The sequence below is a fragment of the Rhinoderma darwinii genome, chromosome 11, assembly GCF_050947455.1.
Source record: "Rhinoderma darwinii isolate aRhiDar2 chromosome 11, aRhiDar2.hap1, whole genome shotgun sequence".
Taxonomy (NCBI): domain Eukaryota; kingdom Metazoa; phylum Chordata; class Amphibia; order Anura; family Rhinodermatidae; genus Rhinoderma; species Rhinoderma darwinii.
Genome location: NC_134697.1, coordinates 92,749,962 through 92,776,911, shown reverse-complemented (window position 1 = coordinate 92,776,911; position 26,950 = coordinate 92,749,962). Strand labels below are relative to the sequence as shown.

At 45.1% G+C, this 26,950-nt stretch overlaps 1 protein-coding gene and 1 long non-coding RNA gene across 2 annotated transcripts in view; both read right to left on the bottom strand.

Moving 5' to 3' along the window:
* LOC142663389 (uncharacterized) overlaps positions 1–26,950 on the bottom strand; it is a 236,783-nt gene that overhangs the window by 168,229 nt on the left and 41,604 nt on the right. The gene's annotated exons all lie outside the window — the stretch shown is intronic.
* Positions 11,048–12,027, bottom strand: LOC142663344 (uncharacterized). The gene has a single exon (XM_075841952.1). It carries the CDS (start codon positions 12,016–12,018, stop codon positions 11,173–11,175), a length of 846 nt encoding a protein of 281 aa, XP_075698067.1. The 5' UTR covers positions 12,019–12,027; the 3' UTR covers positions 11,048–11,172.

Below are 26,950 nucleotides of genomic sequence, written 5' to 3'. Positions count from 1 at the left end.
TCTGGAGAGGAGCTGGGTCAGGTGAGATGTGGACACTTCAGTTCAGGCATTATAATGACCGACAACATTATAACCTCTGACAAGGACATTACCTGACTGGACCATAAAGTTGACTTGTTTACAGAACGTTGAGTTGGCTCCATTTTTGGTCAGAGATCTCCAAGTGTAATACTGGAAGGTTCCCACGGCTAAAGAGAGTTCAGTGCTCCAGAATTAAAGGGGTTGTCCGGGCAGGGGGCGGTTTTTCATACTGATGACCTTTCTATAGGATAGGTCATCTGTATATCATTGATGGGGGTCCGTTCCGGAAGCAGATGGCTCACAGTATAGCGGCCGTGAATGTGACTGGAGCTGCAGTTCTGCCGCACGGCCGCTATACAGTGTATGAAGCACTATTAATTAGACAAGAAGTCTCACAGGACAAATGCGTGTCAAGGTGGGAGACAAATCTCAACCACCCATATAAATAATTAGAGATAAGGACTCTAACAATACATGATAAACAAGAGAAAAAAGAGTCCATACATATCAACATATGAAAGAATTAAACATCTTTATTGATAACATAAAATACACTAAATGACATAGACAGAGAATCTAAAATAAATCCTTGTACGGATCACAGATGTATACATTGATAACAGTATATATATACAATACACAAATGGTATGCACAGTTAATGTAGCTCCAACACAGGGTGCATCAAATAGGAGTAAATTGAAATGTAAGCAGTGCAAGGATGGACAAAATGCCTAACTCAAAAGGCCTGTAACAACTCTAAGTGATTGGTGCCTTGGAAAAACGGCATAAAGCCAAGTTAGGTCCGATAGATGCACTTACCCATGTATGGGAGATTGAGTGTGACCCAGAGGTGTGGAAGAGCGCCCCTTATTACATTACCGGGTACATATCACAATGTAATGACCATTACTCACCGTCTGCTGGAAGTTGACATGGCCATAACCAAGAGACCATCTTTTGATCATGTTCCTGCAGACACGTATAGACAGCTCAGGCCCATCTGGACTAAACTTCTGATAGATAGGCGGAAGCCGAAACGCGTTGGGGCCGGTCGCCATTCTCTGAGTCTCAGCCACATGGGTTAGTACTCTGTTATTCATCGCTCGCTGTTCTTGTTGCTCTCTATATATTAATCACACTTAGTATTTACTAATGTATGAGCTCTATTTCGGATACAATATTCCTCATTGGTCTTGTTACAACTTTAATTCCAATGTATGGTACTAACATCCTTCCTATCCATTCCTAAACAGTAGAACACCTCATTTCGTAGCCAGTATATCTTACCATATTCACACCATGCTATATGCATTTTCGTCTTGAGGTGTAATCCAATAAGTTCATAACAATATGACTTCTTTTGGTGAATAATTGATTGTTTGGCGGCCATGCTTTTATTTGTGATTCATTTTTAGAAACTTATATTTACTACCTGTATAATTTTGTTGTGCAATAAAAAGATTATATATTTATACATTTTGACTTATAGACTCCATGATCCTTTCTTTGTTTGGTTAAAGATGTCCCTACATGTCTGGAGGATGGACCAGTACCATCACGGAGCCTTCACTGATACCTAAGAGAAACAACGAGCAGAAGATCCTAGAACTCACCAACAAGATCATTCATCTGCTGACTGGAGAGGTGAGGACTACCGGGAATGCTGGGACATTATATAGTAACGCTATGAAGGTGTCGGGATGATGACTGTCTCATTGTGTGTCAGGTTCCTATAAGGTGTCAGGATGTCACCGTCTATTTCTCCATGGAGGAGTGGGAGTATATAGAAGAACACAAGGATCTGTACAGGGACGCCATGATGGAGGACCACCAGCCCCTCACATCACCGGGTAAGAGGGATCTGTACAAGGACGTCATGATGGAGGACCACCGGCCCCTCACATCACCGGGTAAGAGGGATCTGTGCAGGGACGTCATGATGGAGGAGCACCAGCCCCTCACATCACCGGGTAAGAGGGATCTGTACAAGGACGTCATGATGGAGGACCACCGGATCCGTGCACCACCGGGTAAGAGGGATCTGTACAGGGACGTCATGATGGAGGACCACCAGCCCCTCACATCACCGGGTAAGAGGGATCTGTGCAGGGACGTCATGATGGAGGACCACCAGCCCCTCACATCACTGGGTAAGAGGGATCTGTACAAGGACGTCATGATGGAGTACCACCAGATCCGTGCACCACCGGGTAAGAGGGATCTGTACAGGGACGTCATGATGGAGGACCACCAGCCCCTCACATCACCGGGTAAGAGGGATCTGTACAGGGACGTCATGATGGAGGACCACCAGACCCCATCACCGGGTAAGAGGAGAGCATTTTTGACAGTCCACAAGATACACCCATCACCTGATAACTACATATAAACAATGTCTTCCACTGTATGTGTCTCCTACAGGTATATCCAGTAAGAGAAATCCATCAGAGAGATGTCCCAGTTCTGTGTTTTCCTGGGATTGTCCACAGGAATATCACAACGTCCCAGAGGGTCATCACGTAGGTGGAACCAAAGTCTCGTCAAATCCCATAAAGGTGAATGTGCACTTCATGCTTTGCCAATATTACCTAATAATTTGTTACATTTCAGCTCATTAACTGAGGAAATAATTTGTAATATTTTTTGTGAGTGTTTAGGGAAATATTCATATTAAAGTTGAGAATGTAGACGGAGGATACAAGGCGTATGTGTGGGAGGATCAAAAGTGCAATAAGGAAGAAACTTCTAACAATATCTACCCAGGTGAGCGACAACCACAAACTGTTCAGTGACTAAAACAATCCCTTTTTATGAACTCTCCTTGGCTACATGCAGACGACCGTTCTTCTCATCAGTGTGCTATCCGTATTGTAACGGACGGCAGACTGACCCCTTCATTTCTATGGCTCCGTACACACTACCATGTTCTTCACAGATCCTTGAGTGGGACCGGGCCACAAAACTCAGAGCAGGTCCTGTTCCTGTCAGTATTTGTGGCTCGGTCTCGCCCATTCAAGTCAAACCTATGGAACAAATGGGACGGATGCGGAGGACACACTGTCGTACCGCAAAAAAACGGACAATGGATCCATTGTTTGCAGGACGCAAATACAAACAATCATGATCAGGTAGCCTTGTTATGTGTGAAGTGTCCAGTAGGGGCTACGAGGAGCCAACATCATCTTTTGGACTCCTGCCATCCTTGGAAATGCTGTGACATCTATCATCATTGTCATAACTTTCTACTCTGACACTTTGATAAGAGATCTTTACATTTAACATCTTCACATTTGCTCCCACAGATGGAGAGGACAGCAAAAATATTTTGGAAGGATGTCTCTTTTTATCTCCAGACTGTATACTGGACAACGGCAACATCACTCAAGGTTCTCCAGGAGAAAACGTCACTTCTCCAAGGGTTGTTAGTGCAGGTTTATCATCCGGTTCTTCTGACCACCAGGAATGTTCTTCTATTAGATTGAGCGTCAATTCACCTAGTACAGATTGTAAGGACAATAATATGTTTTCATGTTCTGAGTGTGGGAAATGTTTTCCACTAAAATCCTATCTGAATAAACATAAGAAAACTCACACCGAGGATAAGCCGTTCCAATGTGGACAATGCGGAAAATGCTTTAGAAGTGGATCAAAACTTAGAAGACACCAGAGGGTTCACACAGGGGAGAAACCATATCCATGTGCTGATTGCGGGAAGCTCTTTGCTCATAAACTAAGTCTCGTCAACCATGGGAAAACCCACACAGGTGAGAAGCCATTCTCTTGCACCGAATGTGGGAAATGTTTTTCATTGAAGACGTATCTGACCATCTATCAAAGGACGCCGCACACTGGAGAGAAGCCGTTTTTCTGCTCAGATTGTGGAAAATGTTTTGCACAGAAAACAAGTCTTAATATATATCAAAAATCCCACAAAAGTGAGACAAAAATGACATGTTCAATTGTGGGAGAACATTGATGTAAAGAATGATTATGTTCTCTAAACGGGAAATTGACAAATCACCGTCCTTAGATGGAAACAGATTTTATAAATAAAGACCCGGCACCGATCAGCGGCTCCGGCTGATTCCGAGCACCGGATGTCCATGCCTATCCTGAGGACCTATCCTGTGGACCATAGGTCCTCCGTATTAAAGACCGCCCGTGCCCGGACAACCCCTTTAAGGACCAAGCATTGTTTTTGGTTCTTCCATCGTTGCATTGCAAGAGCCATAACATTTTTATTTTTCCGTCTACGTAGCTGTATGGACGTCATTCTGTGTTAAGGGGTTATAGAAAACTGGTAATCACGTGTTCAGATTTTTTGGGGCGAGAAATATTCTTTTTCTGTTCACTAAAAATAGACATACGAAATACACAAACTCTTCCCTTGTCAGTCTGGGTATTAATACCTACGATATCTACTTGTGCCTACTTTGATTAGTGCGAAGTGGAGGGCACTCCGTCACTAAGTAGATGCACCCACACAACCGCCCATGAGAGTTTAGAAGGCAAAGCCCCTTCTCTTAGGATTTCCATTCATTACAATGGAGGTGTCACGAAGGGTCTGTGGACCCACTGGGCTGTACCGCCTTGGCGGTAAGGCAGCTGGCCAACAGGGAGCAGGTGAGGGTCTATAGTTCTATAGGTACTTGTGGCATCTCAGACAGCAGCAGGGCAGGCTCGGCTGGGACTTGGGTAGCAGGCGAACGTCAGGCGAGGTGAAGCAAATCAGACGTGGATGCAGCACAGCATGACTTTGGCACATCTCAGTGCTAGACCAGGAAGGTATGGATTGCTAGGAACACGAACTGGAAACGGGTATAGGGACAGGGACTGGAACAGGAAACACACTAGGAGGCCATCACATAAACAAACTAGGGAACACAACAACGCTCAGGCATAGAACTAGGGGGCTGGACCCCTCTTATAGTCCAGGGTACTCACGGGTCAAAGTTCGTCCTTGAGGTTCGGAGCGCGCTGCCCCTTTAAGAGCGGGCACGAGCATGCGCGCGCACCCTACGGGACGGCAGAGGTGAGTGGATGCAAGAGATGGCGTCTCCTGAGGAGGAGGCTGGGGCCAGCGCTTGCCGACTCGTGGCTGCGGCTGTCAGGGGGAGGTTGGCACTGACAGCCCGCAGCCACGGACATTACAGGAGGCGGCTGTCCGGCAGAAACCAGCTATTATTCGATGTATGTTTTAAAAATATTAGTCACAAGCTGTAACTAAGGACTGGATCTCCTAAGACGACTGTCTGACCTCTATGGATAATTCTTAGCTTCGTCGGGTATATAAGTGAAAACTCAACATTTTTGTTATCTTTTTACCTCCAAAAAGACCCTCTCAGCTTTTGATCTCTTTTACAGTCTGAGAATAACATTATTTGTTTTACTTTATTACGCGAATGCCCCCTTTACACCACAACTTTTTAAGGATCACATCTCGGTCTATTGAGGATAGACATTTAGTAGAATAAATACTGCAGATTTTTCGCAACGTATTTCATTGCGTAAAATCTGCAGCCTAAGGCCTCATGCACACGAACGTATTTTTTTCCTCCCGTAAATACTGGCGTAAATACGGGTCCTTTGTTACACGTATTTGACTCATATTCCACCAGTATTTACGGACCCGTGCCCGTAAATACATCCAGTTCGTCCTCCCTGGATGACGCGGCAGTCCATGTGACCGCTGCAGCCTGTGATTGGCTGCAGCAGTCACATGGGATGAAACGTCATCCCGGGAGGCCGGACTGGAGCAAGCAGCAGGGAGTTCTGGGTAAGTTAACTTTTAATACTATTAACTCCTGTAATGTACTGTCCCGGGTGCTGAAAGAGTTACTGCCGATCAGTTAACTCTTTCAGCACCCTGGACAGTGACTATCCCCTGATGTCGCCTAGCAACGCTCCCGTGATTGCACACACGTAGCCACCCGTAATTAAGGGAGCCCCATAGACTTCTATGGGCTGCCCGTGCTGTTATTACAGCCCGAAATAGGACATGTTCTATATTATTCAACGGCTCGGGCACCTTCCTGTAAGTAAACGGGAAGGTTCCCGTGGCCAATAGAAGTCCATGTGCATGAGGCCTAATGCAGTAGCAGTAGAGGGAATGAGATTTGAACAATCAGATTTATATGAATCCGCAGCATTATGCTGTGAAATTGCTGTTTTTTTCTTGCGGGTTTTCCCCCATTTAATTCAATGCGGAGGTAAAACTTGCGACAAATCTCAAATGTTGCGTTTTTTTGCGACGGAATAGCTGAAACAAAAGAAAAGCTTAAACTTACCCGTTTTTTATACATCTCCATCCAGGCCGGCCTCCTCGGATGACGTTTCATGACGCCAATCACAGGCTGCAGCAGTCACATGAGATGAAACGTCATCCCAGGAGTCCGGGCTGCTGGATAATAGAGGGACACGTCGCCATGACTACTTTTAGACCCTTAACGTAGTGGTCCCATTATTAAATATCATATACATTGTAAAGATCATAAAAAAAATAATGTTTTCCATTTACTGTTAAAAAAAAAATTATCCAGTGTAGAGTTATGAAATTTACCTTACATATTTATGGCGCCTCCGGGTGTTCAAAGTGTATAGCAATGTGCACGTCCACCTACTGAGCTCAATGCTGGTGGACATACATGCACAGTTACTCTCCCCACAACCTTGTCTCTGCATTGTAATCTTCTGATACCTGCAGATCAGCCAATAGAAATAGCTTTCATTCCTGCTTGTCAGGAAAGGAGCGGAGCCTCTGCAGTTCCATGTCGGTATAGCTTTGGAGACTCCTTCTGCTGTGAAAATAAGGCACTGTTGTCAGCTGCCAGAGTAGGAAGGAGAATAATTTTGCTTAGAGCCTCTCCCCCAGGAGCACAGATTAGCTGCAGCACCAAGGGGCAGGACAAAGATCCGAAGTCCACAAGACAGTCCACCTCTGAATGGGTCAACAGAAACAAAATTAAGAATTTGAGGTGGCCGAGTCAAAGTCCTGACTTGAATCCCATTGAGATGCTGTGGCAAAACCTTAAATTGGCACTTCATGCTCGAAAACCCTCCAATGTAACCAAATAAAAACAATTCTGCAAAGACGAGCGCGCCAAAATTCCTCCACAGAGATGTAAAAGACTCATCGCAAGTTATCGCAAACGTTTGATTGCAGTTGTTACCACCAAGGCTGGCGCAACCAGTTCGCTTTAGGGGGGCAATTACTTGATCACATGGGCAAAATAGATTTTGAATTATTCTCATTAAATGGAATGGAATTAAAATAGGTTGGATGATGTGAAACATTTACATGGGACAAATTATCAAAAAATTAGAATTCAAGTAAGGGGCAAATAGTTTTTCCAACGCACTGTATAATGTTAGTGCAAAATGTTCGGTGTAAGCACCACTAAAGGAGCGCACCTACTAGTAGTCTCTATAGGCCTGGCTTGGAAATACCTGTAGGTTAAACTACACCCTGGTTTTGGGAGGCCGTTGTGTGACCGATTCTAAAAAAGAGACGCAGTAAAACTCTCCTGAGGTGGTTAGTTAGAAAGAAGGGGATGTGAGGGCCACAAGGGACCTGTGCTCACCAGATGTGGAAGAAAGAAGGCAACTCGGAGGAGCTCAGCGGAACGATGCTGCCGCTACAGTCGCTGTTGTATTCTGGAACCAGCCAGTGGGAGTAACATCTAATGGATAAGGGAACTCCCGGTGGAGTCTACGTAGAAGGGGTTGTTGGTCACAGATGTGAGCAGTTCACTGGTTGTAGCCGCTTTCTGCAGATGTCCGTAGTTCAGAGGGTGATGACACCTTCCTGTGTACAGTCATCAATATACCAGGTGGCCGGTTGGAATCCAGGAGGCCGTCATATGGAGATACATCTGTAAAGACCTGTGCCAGGCAAAATGGCTTGAGTGGATGTCACCAAATGCTAGTGGCAAACTCACAGATACCTGCTGGGGCCCTGTATCTAAGGCCTTGTTCACACAGAGTTTTTTGGTGCGGAAACCGCTCCGCAAAACTCGTTAAAAAACTCCCGAAAATGCCTCCCATTGAATTTCAATGGGAGTTAGACAAGGTTTTTTACCGCGAGTAAAAAAACTGCGTCGCGGTAAAAAGAAGCGTCATGACCCATCCTTAGGTGGTTTCCGCCTCCAAAACCCCATTTCAATCAGTCAGAAAAGGTAAAAAAAACACCTTGACGAGTTTTTGTCAAACCACTGTGCAAAAAACGTCTGGAGCAGTTAATGCAGGAGGAATTTTCCTCCTGCAAAAAACTCAGTGTGAACACAGCCTACTACCATGTGCTATACTGTCTGCCTGGGCCATGTACTGTATATAAGCCTATCATGTGTGATACTGTCAGTTGGGCCTGATATCCAAGCCTATCATGCGTGATACTGTCCTCTGTATCTAAGCCTATTATGTGTAATACTGTCTGCTGGGCCCTGTATCTCAGCCTAACATTTTTGATACTGTTTGTTTGGCCCTGTATCTAAGCCTATCATATGTAATACTGTTAGCTGGGACCTGTATCTAAGCCTATCATGTGTGATACTGTCTGCAGAGCCGCTGTATCCAATCTTATCATGTGTGATACTGTCTGCTGTACCCTTTATCTCAGCCTATCATGTGTGATACTGTCTGCTGAGCCGCTGTATCCAATCTTATCATGTGTGATACTGTCTGCTGTTCCCTTTATCTCAGCCTATCATGTGTGATACTGTCTGCAGAGCCGCTGTATCCAATCTTATCATGTGTGATACTGTCTGCTGTTCCCTTTATCTCAGCCTATCATGTGTGATACTGTCTGCTGAGCCGCTGTATCCAATCTTATCATGTGTGATACTGTCTGCTGTTCCCTTTATCTCAGCCTATCATGTGTGATACTGTCTGCAGAGCCGCTGTATCCAATCTTATCATGTGTGATACTGTCTGCTGGGCCCTGTATATAACCCTATCCAGTGGCATAGCTATAGGGGTCATAGTCCTATAGATATGCTGTCAAATATACATTTTCTGGGGGGTAAAACATGTCTTGGGGCTTGTGCCCCTGATGTTCTAAGACCTTAGCAGCTCCACTGGCTGATAGTGCTGCATCGATGGGCCACTTAGGAGACCCAGGATACAGCTGATACAGTTCTTGGCCCTTTCTAGCCCGATGATACCAGCCTGCGGCTGCCCCATTGCCCGGCCATCGCTTCAGATGGTCGGGTACTGGATTGTACCCGGCTCTTCCCTGTACCCATGGTGGCGATGGGTACCGGGGTAATAATGGGGGTTATTTGCATCCTTTTTACTGGGTAACACTAAGCCCGGCCTTAGTAATGGATGCTGTCAACCAGACAGTGGCCTTTACTAAGGCGCAATGCAATATAAAACACAGACATTAGAAAAAAAAAATGAAATAAAAACTCCACCACGTTTTAAAACATAGATTATCGCAATAGTCCAACAAATCTACGACAAAGTCCAAAGGGTCCAGCTACACCTGAAAAAAATACAAATAAATGAGCAATATAAAAAATAAAAAAAACTTATACTCGCATACAGTATTCTTCCGTCTTCTATTTTCTCCCCTGTGCTGCAAAAAAAAAAAAAGGTCAATAATTCTCCATCATGTAACTCTGCTACCTGTCAACTCAAAAGTCATCTGTCAGAGGGAAAAAAATTCCCCCGTCGTGTAATTCCCAAGTGACTCTTTCTGGTTTTTCGCCATGGGGAAACATTTTTCCCTCTTGTGGATGGCTTTTCCGTTGACAGGTAGCAGAGTTACATGGTGGGAAATTATTTTTGTATATGGGGAATTATTTACTATAATTGACCCCAGAAGCTGGCGTAAATGATAGCGGAATAAGGCTCCTGGCTGGCGTAGAGTTCACTCTGTGGGGCGTAACAAGGTAGAGGCCCATACCGGACCCCGGACCTTCCCCCTCTCCAATCAGGCTAAACATTCATTAAGAGACGTTCACCGCCTAATAAGTGTGTCACATCCTGTAAACTCTTTATTAAGGCTGGCGTATAAAACGCCAGTTTTAATAAATCTCGCCACGGAATATCCTTTGGAAAAAAAATGGACATTAAAATTGATCAAAGTTGGAAGCTTCAAATTCAATTGGGGAGGTTTATGAAAAGTAGTGCAGAGGAAAAGTGGAGTCGTTTCCTTCAGTAACCAATCAGATTCCATCTCTCCTATTCCAGAGGATCTTTGGAAACCTAAAATCTGATTGGTGGCTCTGGGCGACTACTGTACTTTTCTTTTGTACTACTTTTCATGAATCTTACCGAATGTGTGCAGACCTCTATTGACCAATGCAAAGAAGTTTTTCCAAAGGACTAAAAACTACTATGGGCAGCCATTTTTGCACTCCTTTGGACATTGTCACGCAGCTTCTTCACAAACTGGAGAAAAACAAAGCTCCTATCTAGGTGAAGGAAGTATTCACTTTGCAACTTACCGAGTTTGGTGTTTCTGAATGACTAAATTATGATCGTGGATCAGGACCCTATCAGTGACCATAAAGATAGAAAATATTTTTTTCAAAAATGGTCTGTAATACTAACACGCTGATGCTTTAAAGAGGACCTGTCACTGGTCATATAATGTGAACTGGTCTACTGACCTGAATAGCGCTGTCTCCCTGATTCCAGCACTGTTTTTCTTTTTTTCCTGATATAGAGATATGACCCACTGTTGTGTTGGCTCCCTATATGCTAATTTGCTGTAGTTAGCCAAGGGGGTGGGGCTAGCTTCCCTGCCTGTGATACTGACCAACCAGCGCGAGGCAGCTTGAGGGTAGTTCACGCCTTGTTGGCTAACTACAGCATATAGGGAGCCAACACAACAGTGGCCATATCTCTGGAATGTGGGGGTCCAGGAAAAAAAGAAAAACATTGCTGGAATCAGGGAGACGGCGCTAATCAGGTCAGTAGACTGGCTCAACTTATATGACCAAGTGACGGGTCCTCTTTAAATTTGGAGAAGAAAAACTGGAGAAGAAAAACACTATTAGTTGCAAGATAAAAATGGATTCACATCCACATGTGTGTAATAAATTAAGATGAGTTTTATTTAGTTTTTTTTATGCATTACAGGTTCCGAAAATAGAATTGATGCCTTAGGAGTCATTTTCTGATTGACATTTCTGTAATATTCCTCATCAGTTGGAGCATGAAAACGGCTCCTCGATTGAGTGCATGATTTGATGTATCGCCATGTCTGCCTTACGGGCAAAAAGTTTCCCACATTTTGCACATGAAAATGGCTTCTCCCCTGTGTGGGTCCGCTTATGAGTGACAAGGTGTCCTTTACTTGTAAAACATCGCCCACATTCAGAACAGGAGAAAGGTTTCTCCCCTGTGTGTGTCCTCAAGTGATAGATGAGGGCGCCCTTGTTGGTTAAATATTTTCCACACTCCGAACAAGAAAAGGGTTTTGTCTTCGTGTGAATTATTTGATGTTTAACAAGATACGATTTGTACTGAAAACACGTCCCACAATCGGAGCACTGAAATGGGTTCTCTCCTGAGTGAAATTTCAGATGTGTTGCAAGTATAGCTCGATTTGTAAAACATCTTCCACACTCGGGACATGGGAAGAGGATTTCGCCCGTGTGGGTACGTTGATGACTTACCAGCTTTGACTTTTGACTGAAACACTTCCCACACACTGAACATACAAAGGGCTTTTCTCCAGTGTGAACTCGGTAATGTCTAACCAGGTCAGATTTACGCATAAACAATTTTCCGCATTCTGAACAAGAGAAGGGTTTCTCCCCTGTGTGGATTCTTTTATGGACGTTAAGAGACCCGTTTTGGGTAAAACATTTCCCGCATTCAGAGCACTGATAATTGTTACCACTTCCATGGGCTATTCTACCATTATGGGAGTCTGTTATATTGTGAGAAATGGGGTAATGTCCTGGAGAATTGTGTGCGGGCTTGTCATTGTCTATGTTACAATCAGAAGACAACATGAGACATTTCTCCAGTGTATTCTTGATCATGGATCCATCTGCACGAGAAAAATAAAATCTTTAATCATTAAAGTTTACTACAGAAACATCTTACAATAACAAGCAAATATTTATAAATCACTATTATTGAAAGGATCAAGGCTAAGGCCTCGTTCACATCTGCGTTGGGGTCCCGTTATGACGTTCCGTCGGAGGTTTCCATCAGAACGGGAACAGGAACAGACACAAACTGACGGAAACCAGAGGTTTCCGTTTCCATCGCCATTGATTTCAATGGTGACGGATCCGGTGCCCATGGTTTCCGATTTTCTCTGTTGTGCATCGGACCCGTAGTTTTGCCGGAAGCAATTGCCTAGGCTATTGCGTCATTTGATTAAGAAAATCGGAATCAAAACGGTAGGTAAAGACAGGCGGGTCAAATCTGCACCGTTCTTTTATGCGTTTTTAGGTCGGTTTTTACATTTTGCTGCGTTTTTTTTCCAATTTTGTCAGATACAATTGTGAGGCAGAAACGCAAGATAAATTGACATGCTGTAGATTATAAAATACGCACCGCAGGGCAACTTATGTGCAGGAAAAATTCTGCTTTGTGTAGATGAGATTAGTTGAAACCTGATTTGCCTTCGCCGGTACTGAATTACGCTGCGGATTTGCTGCAGGAAAACCTGCACGGCAACTCCGTACGTAATACGCAGCGTGTGCATGTCACTGAAGGCTCCTCCTTCCCACCTCTCATATGGCAAATGCATTTTCCTCACTAGTTTACATTGGCAGAGAAGATGGCAGAATACGAGACTGACGAAGGGGTTAAACATGGGCAATATGTTCCTCTTTTCTGTATTTAGTGGTTAGTAGTCACCTAGACTGGTATCTGTGAGAATGTCCTCCTCTGTATTCTGCCAATCATGCCAGATAAATGTCTCTCCTTCTTCCTCTAGCCCTTCCACCTCTTCAACTTTAATAATAACCAGTTCTTCAGCCTAAAAAAAGAAAGAAATCAAGAAAGACAAAAAATCTAAACGTACAAATCAAACATATTAACGTTCAATATGTGTAGAGGTTCCACAGGTCACAATGTCGTTTCTAAGATATTTGCTATATACCTGATGACTCTGTCGGACATTGTGATTTTTCTCTGGTCTATCCTTGGGGTTCACTGGACTGGCACATCTCCCTGCTGGCCATTTCCTGCTGGATCCATCTATAGGAAACACGTGGACAGTGACTGAATACATAGTGTATATTTGATAAAAAGATGGTGGGGTGACAGATAGGTGACCCTCAAAACTGTTCTCTTCTTAATGGGTTATGCGGGGACCAAAATGTATTAGCGGTGTAGTCTGTGCAGCATGTGAGTACACTCGCTAATATACATTCCGGTCCCCGGTGGCGCGGATTATGAGATTTAATAGATTTTTATAGCGCTGCCGGGGGACCGGAAGTCTAGTTGCACAGTCTTCTTTGATGACGATATGACTCTTCGTCATGTGACGGTCCCGCTTTACTCTATGTACAAGCAGGAGAAATAGTACAGCGATTACATAGAGTACAACGGGCTCAGTCACATGACAAAGAATCGTCATCAAAGAAGGGGACCGGAATGTATATTAGCGAATGTATTTACATACTGCAGGGATAATAATTTTTGGACCCCACATAACCCCTATAATGGAAGTCTCCTCTTACCCGGTGATGTGTGGTTCCGGTGCTCCTCCATCATGACGTCCTTGTACAGATCCCTCTTACCCGGTGATGTGAGAGGCTGGTGGTCCTCCGTCATGACGTCCTTGTACAGGCCCCTCTTACCCGGTGATGTGAGGGGCTGGTGCTCCTCCATCATGATGTCCTTGTACAGATCCCTCTTACCCAGTGATGTGAGGGGCCGGTGGTCCTCCATCATGACGTCCTTGTACAGATCTCTCTTACCCAGTGATGTGCGGTTCCGGTGGTCCTCCATCATGACGTCCTTGTACAGATCTCTCTCACCCAGTGATGTGCGGTTCCGGTGGTCCTCCATCATGACGTCCTTGTACAGATCTCTCTTACCCAGTGATGTGCGGTTCCGGTGGTCCTCCATCATGACGTCCCTGTACAGATCCCTCTTACCCGGTGATGTGCGGTTCCGGTTGTCCTCCATCATGACGTCCTTGTACAGATCTCTCTTACCCGGTGATGGGGTCTGGTGGTCCTCCATCATGACGTCCTTGTACAGATCCCTCTTACCTGGTGATGGGGTCTGGTGGTCCTCCATCATGACGTCCCTGCACAGATCCCTCTTACCCGGTGATGTGAGGGGCTGGTGGTCCTCCACCATGACGTCCTTGTACAGATCCTTGTGTCCTTCTATATACTCCCACTCCTCCATGGAGAAATAGACGGTGACATCCTGACACCTTATAGGAACCTGACACACAATGAGACAGTCATCATCCCGACACCTTCATAGCGTCACTATATAATGTCCCAGCATTCCCGGTAGTCCTCTCCGGTCAGCAGATGAATGATCTTGTTGGTGAGGTCTAGGATCTTCTGCTCATGTATCAGTGAGTGAGGTAGAGGTCCTGTGATGGGGCTGTGAGTCCTGCTCCCTCCTCCTGACACACGGGAACGGCCGCCGGAGGTCACACCCTCATCAGATGTTTTCTTCAGGACAGCGTAGTCCTGTGTATGGGGAGACACTGATACATGTCCCGATTATTGACGCTACGTGTGAACTGACCCCAATTCTCTAACAAGCGCGTGGCTCCCAAGTGTCCTGGATTTAAGGCCTGATACTTCCTTCTAGAGGAAACACTGTGGTTGTCCCGGTTACGAGGGCACTGTGGCTGTCACAATTGTAGGGAAAATATGGCTGTCACTGTTATGGGGGAACTGTGGATGTCACTGAGCTATTACTATTATGGGGCACTGTGTCTGATATGGGAGCACTCTGTACATTACTTATGTGAGGACACCGTTACTGTCATTGTTATGGGGGCTCTGTGGCCGTACCATGGCAATTGCTGTCATTGTTATGGGGGCTCTGTGGCTGTACCATGGCTATTACTGTCATTGTTATGGGGGCTCTGTGGCTGTACCATGGCTATTACTGTCATTGTTATGGGGGCTCTGTGGCTGTACCATGGCTATTACTGTCATTGTTATGGGGGCTCTGTGGCTGTACCATGGCTATTACTGTCATTGTTATGGGGGCTCTGTGGCTGTACCATGGCTATTACTGTCATTGTTATGGGGGCTCTGTGGCTGTACCATGGCTATTACTGTCATTGTTATGGGGGCTCTGTGGCTGTACCATGGCTATTACTGTCATTGTTATGGGGGCTCTGTGGCTGTACCATGGCTATTACTGTCATTGTTATGGGGGCTCTGTGGCTGTACCATGGCTATTACTGTCATTGTTATGGGGGCTCTGTGGCTGTACCATGGCTATTACTGTCATTGTTATGGGTTCTCTGTGGCTGTACCATGGCTATTACTGTCATTGTTATGGGTTCCCTGTGGCTGTACCATGGCTATTACTGTCATTGTTATGGGGGCTCTGTGGCTGTACCATGGCTATTACTGTCATTGTTATGGGGGCTCTGTGGCTGTACCATGGCTATTACTGTCATTGTTATGGGGGCTCTGTGGCTGTACCATGGCTATTACTGTCATTGTTATGGGGGCTCCGTGGCTGTACCATGGCTATTACTGTCATTGTTATGGGGGCTCCGTGGCTGTACCATGGCTATTACTGTCATTGTTATGGGGGCTCTGTGGCTGCACCATGGCTATTACTGTCATTGTTATGGGGGCTCTGTGGCTGCACCATGGCTATTACTGTCATTGTTATGGGGGCTCTGTGGCTGCACCATGGCTATTACTGTCATTGTTATGGGGGCTCTGTGGCTGCACCATGGCTATTACTGTCATTGTTATGGGGGCTCTGTGGCTGCACCATGGCTATTACTGTCATTGTTATGGGGGCTCTGTGGCTGCACCATGGCTATTACTGTCATTGTTATGGGGGCTCTGTGGCTGCACCATGGCTATTACTGTCATTGTTATGGGGGCTCTGTGGCTGCACCATGGCTATTACTGTCATTGTTATGGGGGCTCTGTGGCTGCACCATGGCTATTACTGTCATTGTTATGGGGGTTCTGTGGCTGTACCATGGCTATTACTGTCATTGTTATGGGGGCTCTGTGGCTGTACCATGGCTATTACTGTCATTGTTATGGGGGCTCTGTGGCTGTACCATGGCTATTACTGTCATTGTTATGGGGGTTCTGTGGCTGTACCATGGCTATTACTGTCATTGTTATGGGGGCTCTGTGGCTGTACCATGGCTATTACTGTCATTGTTATGGGGGCTCTGTGGCTGTACCATGGCTATTACTGTCATTGTTATGGGGGCTCTGTGGCTGTACCATGGCTATTACGGTCATTGTTATGGGGGCTCTGTGGCTGTACCATGGCTATTACTGTCATTGTTATGGGGGCTCTGTGGCTGTACCATGGCTATTACTGTCATTGTTATGGGGGCTCTGTGGCTGTACCATGGCTATTACTGTCATTGTTATGGGGGCTCTGTGGCTGTACCATGGCTATTACTGTCATTGTTATGGGGGCTCTGTGGCTGTACCATGGCTATTACTGTCATTGTTATGGGGGCTCTGTGGCTGTACCATGGCTATTACTGTCACGGCGGTGATGTGGCTGTTATTATTATGCATTTGAATGTGACTGTAATGGGGGCATTGGGAATGTTACTGGGACACTATGACTATCACTGTTATGGGGACACTTTGGCAGGTTGTTGTTACTGTTATGGGAGAACTGTTGTTGTCACTTTCAAGTAGGCACTGTGTGTCACTATTATGGGGACACTGTCACTTTTACAGTTATGGGGGCACCACAGCTATTTTGGTTATGGGGGCACCACAGCTATTTCGGTTATGGGGGCACCGCAGCTATTAGTTGTGGGTGCACCGCAGCTATTATAGTTATATGGGCACCGCAGCTATTACAGTTATGGGGGCACCACAGCTATTACAGTTTTGGGGGCACCGCAGCTATTATAGTTATGGGGACACCACAGCTATTACAGTTATGCGGGCACCGCAGATATTATAGTTATGGGGCACCGCAGCTATTATAGTTATGGGGGCACCGCAGCTATTACAGTTATGGGGCACCGCAGCTATTACAGTTATGGGGGCACCACAGCTATTATAGTTATGGGGGCACCGCAGCTATTACAGTTTTGGGGGCACCGCAGCTATTACAGTTATGCGGGCACCGCAGCTATTACAGTTTTGGGGGCACCGCAGCTATTATAGTTATGGGGCACCGCAGCTATTACAGTTATGCGGGCACCACAGCTATTACAGTTATGAGGGCACCACAGCTATTACAGTTATGAGGGCACCGCAGCTATTATAGTTATGGGGACACCGCAGCTATTACAGTTATGCGGGCATCGCAGCTATTACAGTTATGGGGACACCACAGCTATTACAGTTATGGGGACACCACAGCTATTATAGTTATGGGGATACCACAGCTATTACAGTTATGCGGGCACCACAGCTATTACAGTTATGGGGACACCGCAGCTATTACAGTTATGGGGGCACCACAGCTATTACAGTTATGGGGACACCGCAGCTATTACAGTTATGGGGACACCGCAGCTATTACAGTTATGGGGACACCGCAGCTATTACAGTTATGGGGACACCACAGCTATTACAGTTATGGGGACACCGCAGCTATTACAGTTATGAGGGCACCGCAGCTATTACAGTTATGGGGAGCTGTGGGGGGTATATGATACCTGGTATGTACATACTATAGGGCAGCATCTCTATATATCTTCTATATACTTCTATATGATATACATACTAATAAGGACATACAAACATGCTGCTCCAAAATACAGAACAGAACAAGAAAAATGCCACTAGATCTAATAGAATGTATGCACAAGCCGTCATGGAGCCGCAGACCTTAATAACAGCCTATGATACAGTCACAGCAATGTCTCCTCACTGCCCCGCCTCCTCTTACCCTCTCACCCGGAAGTCGCTCACGGTACAGGCCACGCCCCCGCACGCTTCTTTTCTGTCGTTTGGTTGTAGTCATGGAGACGCCATATATGGAGGGTGGGACGTTCCCAGGTCCGTGTCTTGTTTCTGTTCTCCAACATGAGCGCGATCAATCTTCCAGAGCGAGCAGGGGAGACGCTGTGAATAGCCGGCCTGGGGTCTGTACTGAGCGGGGTCAGTCTTAAGGGGGAGTCTGTGTTGATAGTGGTAAAGAGAGTTTGGTCTTTGTTGAGGGGTGTTCTGGGGTCTGTTATGGGAGGGGGTCTGCTATAGGTTCTGTGGTGGAGTGTCTGGTCTGTACTAAGGGGAGGGTCTTGTCTGGGGTCTAAACCATGGGGAACAGCTTGTGTCGTAGAGGGGGGAACTATAAGGAGCAGTCTATGTGAGTGAGGGGGCACTTCAGGGTCCTGTGTGTGCGTGTGGGGTCACTTCAGGGTCGTGTGTGTGCGTGCGGGGGCACTTCAGGGTCCTGTGTGTGCGTGCGGGGGCATTTCAGGGTCCTGTGTGTGCGTGCTGGGGCATTTCAGGGTCTTGTGTGTGCGTGCGGGGGCACTTCAGGGTCGTGTGTGTGCGTGCGGGGGCACTTCAGGGTCGTGTGTGTGCGTGCGGGGGCACTTCAGGGTCCTGTGTGCGCGTGCTGGGGCACTTCGGGGTCCTGTGTGCGCGTGCTGGGGCACTTCGGGGTCCTGTGTGCGCGTGCTGGGGCACTTCGGGGTCCTGTGTGGGCTCTTCAGGGTTCTGTGTGGGCATGCGCAGGCTCTTCTGGGGGTCCTGTGTGGGCGTGCGCGGGCTCTTCAGGGGTCCTGTGTGTGCATGTGTGGGCTCCTGTGTGGGCTCTTCTGGGGGTCCTGTGTGGGCGTGCGCGGGCTCTTCGGGGTCCTGATTGTGTATGCGGGATGTTATTCATTACACAGGAACCCACCAACCTTGTACCTTATGTAAGAGCCGGACCTCATGTATTACACAACAATAAAGAATTCTGTATTTTTCCAGGTTCAGGAGCTTTGGGCTTGTTCTCTACAACTGGTCCGCTGTGCTGGGGGAGAGACTTCTAGCTGGGGTGGCGGAGTATATAAACTATGGCTGAGGAGGGAGGTCAATGTAGGAAATAAAGGGGTAGTCAGGTTAGAGGGGGGTCAGACTATATTGGTGGGGGGAGAAACAGACTGTGGGGAGAGGACTAGACAACTGGATAAGAAGATCTTTTTGTTACAAAACAGCAGTGAAAATAAAAATGCCCAAATAATGTCCAATAATCACATTTCTGATAATAAAAGTGAAAAACTGAAAGGCAAGTTAAAGTGAATGTTCACAAATGCCAGAAGTCTAGCAAGCAAAATGGGGGAGCTGAAGGCTGTGATACTGGAAGAAAATATAGATATATTTCACTGTGTGAGGGGCAGCTATAGGGTCATAATACTGTGTGAGGGGCAGCTATAGGGGCATAATATTGTGTGAGGGGCAGCTATAGGGGCATAATACTGTGTGAGGGGCAGCTATAGGGGCATAATACTGTGTGAGGGGCAGCTATAGGGGCATAATACTGTGTGAGGGGCAGCTATAGGGGCATAATACTGTGTGAGGGGCAGCTATAGGGGCATAATACTGTGTGAGGGGCAGCTATAGGGGCATAATACTGTGTGAGGGGCAGCTATAGGGGCATAATACTGTGTGAGGGGCAGCTATAGGGGCATAATACTGTGTGAGGGGCAGCTATAGGGGCATAATACTGTGTGAGGGGCAGCTATAGGGACATAATACTGTGTGAGGGGTAGCGAAAGGGGCATAATACTGTCTGAGGGGCAGCTATAGGGGCATAATATTGTGTGGAGGGGCAGCTATAGGGGCATAATACTCTGTGAGGGGCAGCTATAGGGGCATAATACTCTGTGAGGGGCAGCTATAGGGGCAGTGTCGGGTATATTCTATACAGTAGTTTCAGGGGATCTAGATGAATTCAATGGCGTGACCTGCAATAAGGGCATGGCGTAAACCGTTAATTAATCGTGATTTTGGTATTAGGCCATAATTGCCCAGCCCTCCCGCCATGTATAGCCGTTTCATACGTCCGGGTCAAGTGTTCGGTGGATACAAACACTACAATGTGAATAAAGCCTTCAGGAGGATGTCGGATGGATTACAGGACTTTGATGGTCTTTGATTATGGGCTGCCGGCAATGATTGGCTGAAGCGGTCACACACCGCCACGTCACTGCTGGCAGCCTATAAAAAACAAAACGGTGTCTGATCACCTGAGCAGTTGCGCTGGATTTGAGGGGAATTTAACTCCTTCCCGCTTTTGGGCGTGACTGTACGTCCAAATTCAAGGTGCTTTCCCGCACACGGGCGCACAGTCACGCCCTGTAGATGAAGCCGGCACAGGAGCTGCGCGCTTCATCTTCAGCGGCTGTCATACACAGCTGACATCCCGCTGCAATGGCAGTTACCACCGATCTCAGCCATTTAACCCCTTCAATGCGGAGGTCAATGGTGTCCGCCACTTTGAAGTGGTTGACAGAGGGATGGAGCTCCCTCTGTACCCCCCGAGGCCCCCCGCGATGGATCGCGGATAGCGATGGTTGCTATGGCAACCAGGCAACTGTTGCTAGGCTTCCTGGTTGCCCAGGTGCGGCAGCCTATCAGGTCCTGTCCGAGGCATGACGTAATAGGTAACTGTCAGATGATGAGTGACGTTACAATACACTGCACTACACAAGTACATACAGAAGTAGTGCAGTGTATTGTACCGGCGATCAGAAGATCAGATCTCCAAGTCCCAGGTCAGTGTAAAAGAAAAAGTGACAAAAAAAATGTGAAATAAGAATAAATAAATAAAAGGTTTAACTAATAAAAACAATAATCGCCGTTTCCCTGATCAACGCCTTTATTATTAGAAGAAAAATGAAAACATGAAAAAAAAACGATACATAATAATAGGTATCGCCGCGATCGCAACGGCCTGATCTATAAAAATATCACATTGTTTTTACCACACGGTGAACACCGTAATTTTTTTTTATAAAAAGTGATCAAAAAGTTGCAAGTAACGCAAAATGGCACCAATAGAAACGACAGTTCGTCACGCATAAAACAAGCCGTCCCGCAGCGATATCAACGGAAAAATAAAAAAGTTATGGCTGTCAGAAAATGGCGACACTAAGACATGATTTTTTTAGAAAACAGTATTATTATTGTGGGAACGCAGCGAAACGTAAGAAAACGATATAAACTTGGTGTCGCTGTAATCGTATCGCCCGCAGAATAAAGTTACCACGTTGTTATACCGCACGGTGAACACTGTAAAAAATAAAAACCGGGCTGGAATGGCTGTTTTTTGGTTTCCTCATCTCCCAAAAAATACAATAAATAGTGAGAAAAAAAAAATCGCTGGTACCCCAAAATGGAACCAATAAAAATTACAGCTCGAGACACAAAAAACGCGCCTCACACGGCTCCGTCACCGGAGAAATAACACGTTATGACTCTAAGAACGCAATGATGCAAAATGACGGGCCAGACTCGAATTTCACTAAATACCCCACATCGTCATCTGCTGGACCCCACAGGTGGACCCCGTAGATGCAGCCGAGATGAGGAAACTTTAGGGCCTTGTGCGGCTTATAGGACTAGTGAAGAAGTCAAAGATTAGGCAACACCGGAGCTCAGATATTCTGTATAATCCCCAATAATCCCGGCCTGTGTATAAAGGATCGGTTCAAAGCCACACCAATCCATGGATTATTCATTCTCCCCATTATTACATCATCCTATTATACTCTGATGTACTCCGCCCATCATCCTATTATACCCTGATGTACTCCGCCCATCTTACATATACCCTGATGTACTCCGCCCATCATACATATACCCTGATGTACTCCTCACAGATTACATATACCCTGATGTACTCCACCCATCTTACATATACCCTGATGTACTCCGCCCAGCTTACATATACCCTGATGTACTCCTCACATATTACATGTATCCTGATGTACTCCGCACATATTACATATACCCTGATGTACTCCTCACATATTACATATACCCTGATGTACTCCTCACAGATTACATATACCCTGATGTACTCCTCACATATTACATATACCCTGATGTACTCCTCACAGATTACATATACCCTGATGTACTCCTCACATATTACATATACCCTGATGTACTCCGCCCATCTTACATATACCCTGATGTACTCCTCACATATTACATATACCCTGATGTACTCCTCACATATTACATATACCCTGATGTACTCCGCCCATCATACATATACCCTGATGTACTCCTCACATATTACATATACCCTGATGTACTCCGCCCAGCTTACATATACCCTGATGTACTCCTCACATATTACATATACCCTGATGTACTCCTCACATATTACATATTCCCTGATGTACTCCGCCCATCTTACATATACCCTGATGTACTCCTCACATATTACATATACCCTGATGTACTCCTCACATATTACATATACCCTGATGTACTCCGCCCATCATACATATACCCTGATGTACTCCTCACATATTACATATACCCTGATGTACTCCGCCCAGCTTACATATACCCTGATGTACTCCTCACATATTACATATATCCTGATGTACTCCTCACATATTACATATATCCTGATGCACTCCTCACATATTACATATACCCTGATGTACTCCTCACATATTACATATACCCTGATGTACTCCTCACATATTACATATACCCTGATGTACTCCTCACATATTACATATACCCTGATGTACTCCTCACAGATTACATATACCCTGATGTACTCCTCACATATTACATATACCCTGATGTACTCCTCACATATTACATATACCCTGATGTACTCCTCACAGCTTACATATACCCTGATGTACTCCTCACATATTACATATACCCTGATGTACTCCTCACATATTACATATACCCTGATGTACTCCGCACAGCATACATATACCCTGATGTACTCCTCACATATTACATATTCCCTGATGTACTCCTCACAGCTTACATATACCCTGATGTACTCCTCACATATTACATATACCCTGATGTACTCCTCACATATTACATATACACTGATGTACTCCTCACAGATTACATATACCCTGATGTACTCCGCACAGCTTACATATACCCTGATGTACTCCTCACATATTACATATACCCTGATGTACTCCTCACATATTACATATACCCTGATGTACTCCTCACATATTACATATACCCTGATGTACTCCTCACATATTACATATACCCTGATGTACTCCTCACATATTACATATACCCTGATGTACTCCGCACATATTACATATATCCTGATGTACTCCGCCCATCATACATATACCCTGATGTACTCCTCACATATTACATATACCCTGATGTACTCCTCACATATTACATATACCCTGATGTACTCCTCACATATTACATATACCCTGATGTACTCCTCACATATTACATATACCCTGATGTACTCCTCACATATTACATATACCCTGATGTACTCCTCACAGATTACATATACCCTGATGTACTCCGCACATAATACATATACCCTGATGTACTCCTCACATATTACATATACCCTGATGTACTCCTCACATATTACATATACCCTGATGTACTCCTCACATATTACATATACCCTGACGTACTCCTCACATATTACATATACCCTGATGTACTCCTCACATATTACATATACCCTGATGTACTCCTCACAGATTACATATATCCTGATGTACTCCTCACAGCTTACATATACCCTGATGTACTCCTCACATATTACATATACCCTGATGTACTCCTCACATATTACATATACCCTGATGTACTCCTCACAGATTACATATACCCTGATGTACTCCTTACATATTACATATACCCTGATGTACTCCGCCCAGCTTACATATACCCTGATGTACTCCACCCATCATACATATACCCTGATGTACTCCGCCCAGCTTACATATACCCTGATGTACTCCTCACATATTACATATACCCTGATGTACTCCTCACATATTACATATACCCTGATGTACTCCTCACATATTACATATACCCTGATGTACTCCTCACATATTACATATACCCTTATGTACTCCTCACATATTACATATACCCTGATGTACTCCTCACATATTACATATACCCTGATGTACTCCGCCCAGTTTACATATACCCTGATGTACTCCGCACAGCTTACATATAATCTGATGTACTCCTCACAGCTTACATATACCCTGATGTACTCCGCCCAGCTTACATATACCCTGATGTACTCCGCTCAGCTTACATATACCCTGATGTACTCCTCACAGATTACATATACCCTGATGTACTCCGCCCATCATACATATACCCCGATGTACTCCGCCCAGCTTACATATACCCTGATATACTCCGCCCATCTTACATATACCCTGATGTACTCCTCACATATTACATATACCCTGATTGATGTGCTCCGCCCAGCTTACATATACCCTGATGTACTCCTCACAGCTTACATATACCCTGATGTACTCACATATTACATATACCCTGATGTACTCCTTACATATTACATATACCCTGATGTACTCCTCAAATATTACATATTCCCTGATGTACTCCTCACATATTACATATACCCTGATGTACTCCACCCAGCTTACATATACCCTGATTTACTCCGCCCATTATACATATACCCTGATGTACTCCTCACAGCTTACATATACCCTGATGTACTCCTCACAGCTTACATATACCCTGATGTACTCCTCACAGATTACATATACCCTGATGTACTCCTCACATATTACATATACCCTGATGTACTCCTCACATATTACATATATCCTGATGTACTCCTCACATATTACATATACCCTGATGTACTCCGCACATATTACATATATCCTGATGTACTCCTCACACATTACATATACCCTGATGTACTCCGCCCAGCTTACATATACCCTGATGTACTCCGCCCAGCTTACATATACCCTGATGTACTCCGCCCAGCTTACATATAACCTGATGTACTCCGCTCAGCTTACATATACCCTGATGTACTCCTCACAGATTACATATACCCTGATGTACTCCGCCCATCTTACATATACCCTGATGTACTCCTCACAGCTTACATATACCCTGATGTACTCCTCAAATATTACATATACCCTGATGTACTCCTCACATATTACATATACCCTGATGTACTCCGCCCAGCTTACATATACCCTGATGTACTCCGCCCATCATACATATACCCTGATGTACTCCTCACAGCTTACATATACCCTGATGTACTCCTCACAGCTTACATATACCCTGATGTACTCCTCACATATTACATATACCCTGATGTACTCCTCACAGATTACATATACCCTGATGTACTCCTCACATATTACATATACCCTGATGTACTCCGCACAGCTTACATATACCCTGATGTACTCCGCCCATCATACATATACCCTGATGTACTCCTCACATATTATATATACCCTGATGTACTCCTCACAGATTACATATACCCTGATGTACTCCTCACATATTACATATACCCTGATGTACTCCTCACATATTACATATACCCTGATGTACTCCTCACAGATTACATATACCCTGATGTACTCCTCACAGCTTACATATACCCTGATGTACTCCACACAGATTACATATACCCTGATGTACTCCTCACAGCTTACATATACCCTGATGTACTCCGCACATATTACATATACACTGATGTACTCCGCACAGTTTACATATACCCTGATGTACTCCTCACAGCTTACATATACCCTGATGTACTCCTCACAGCTTACATATATCCTGATGTACTCCTCACATATTACATATACCCTGATGTACTCCTCACAGATTACATATACCCTGATGTACTCCTCACAGATTACATATACCCTGATGTACTCCTCACAGCTTACATATACCCTGATGTACTCCTCACAGATTACATATACCCTGATGTACTCCTCACAGCTTACATATACCCTGATGTACTCACATATTACATATACCCTGATGTACTCCTTACATATTACATATACCCTGATGTACTCCTCAAATATTACATATTCCCTGATGTACTCCTCACATATTACATATACCCTGATGTACTCCACCCAGCTTACATATACCCTGATTTACTCCGCCCATTATACATATACCCTGATGTACTCCTCACAGCTTACATATACCCTGATGTACTCCTCACAGCTTACATATACCCTGATGTACTCCTCACAGATTACATATACCCTGATGTACTCCTCACATATTACATATACCCTGATGTACTCCTCACATATTACATATATCCTGATGTACTCCTCACATATTACATATACCCTGATGTACTCCGCACATATTACATATATCCTGATGTACTCCTCACACATTACATATACCCTGATGTACTCCGCCCAGCTTACATATACCCTGATGTACTCCGCCCAGCTTACATATACCCTGATGTACTCCGCCCAGCTTACATATAACCTGATGTACTCCGCTCAGCTTACATATACCCTGATGTACTCCTCACAGATTACATATACCCTGATGTACTCCGCCCATCTTACATATACCCTGATGTACTCCTCACAGCTTACATATACCCTGATGTACTCCTCAAATATTACATATACCCTGATGTACTCCTCACATATTACATATACCCTGATGTACTCCGCCCAGCTTACATATACCCTGATGTACTCCGCCCATCATACATATACCCTGATGTACTCCTCACAGCTTACATATACCCTGATGTACTCCTCACAGCTTACATATACCCTGATGTACTCCTCACATATTACAT

Coding starts and splice junctions, on each gene's coding strand:
- LOC142663344 (XM_075841952.1), bottom strand. CDS start 12,018: ATGATCAAGAATACACTGGAGAAATGTCTCATGTTGTCTTCTGATTGT.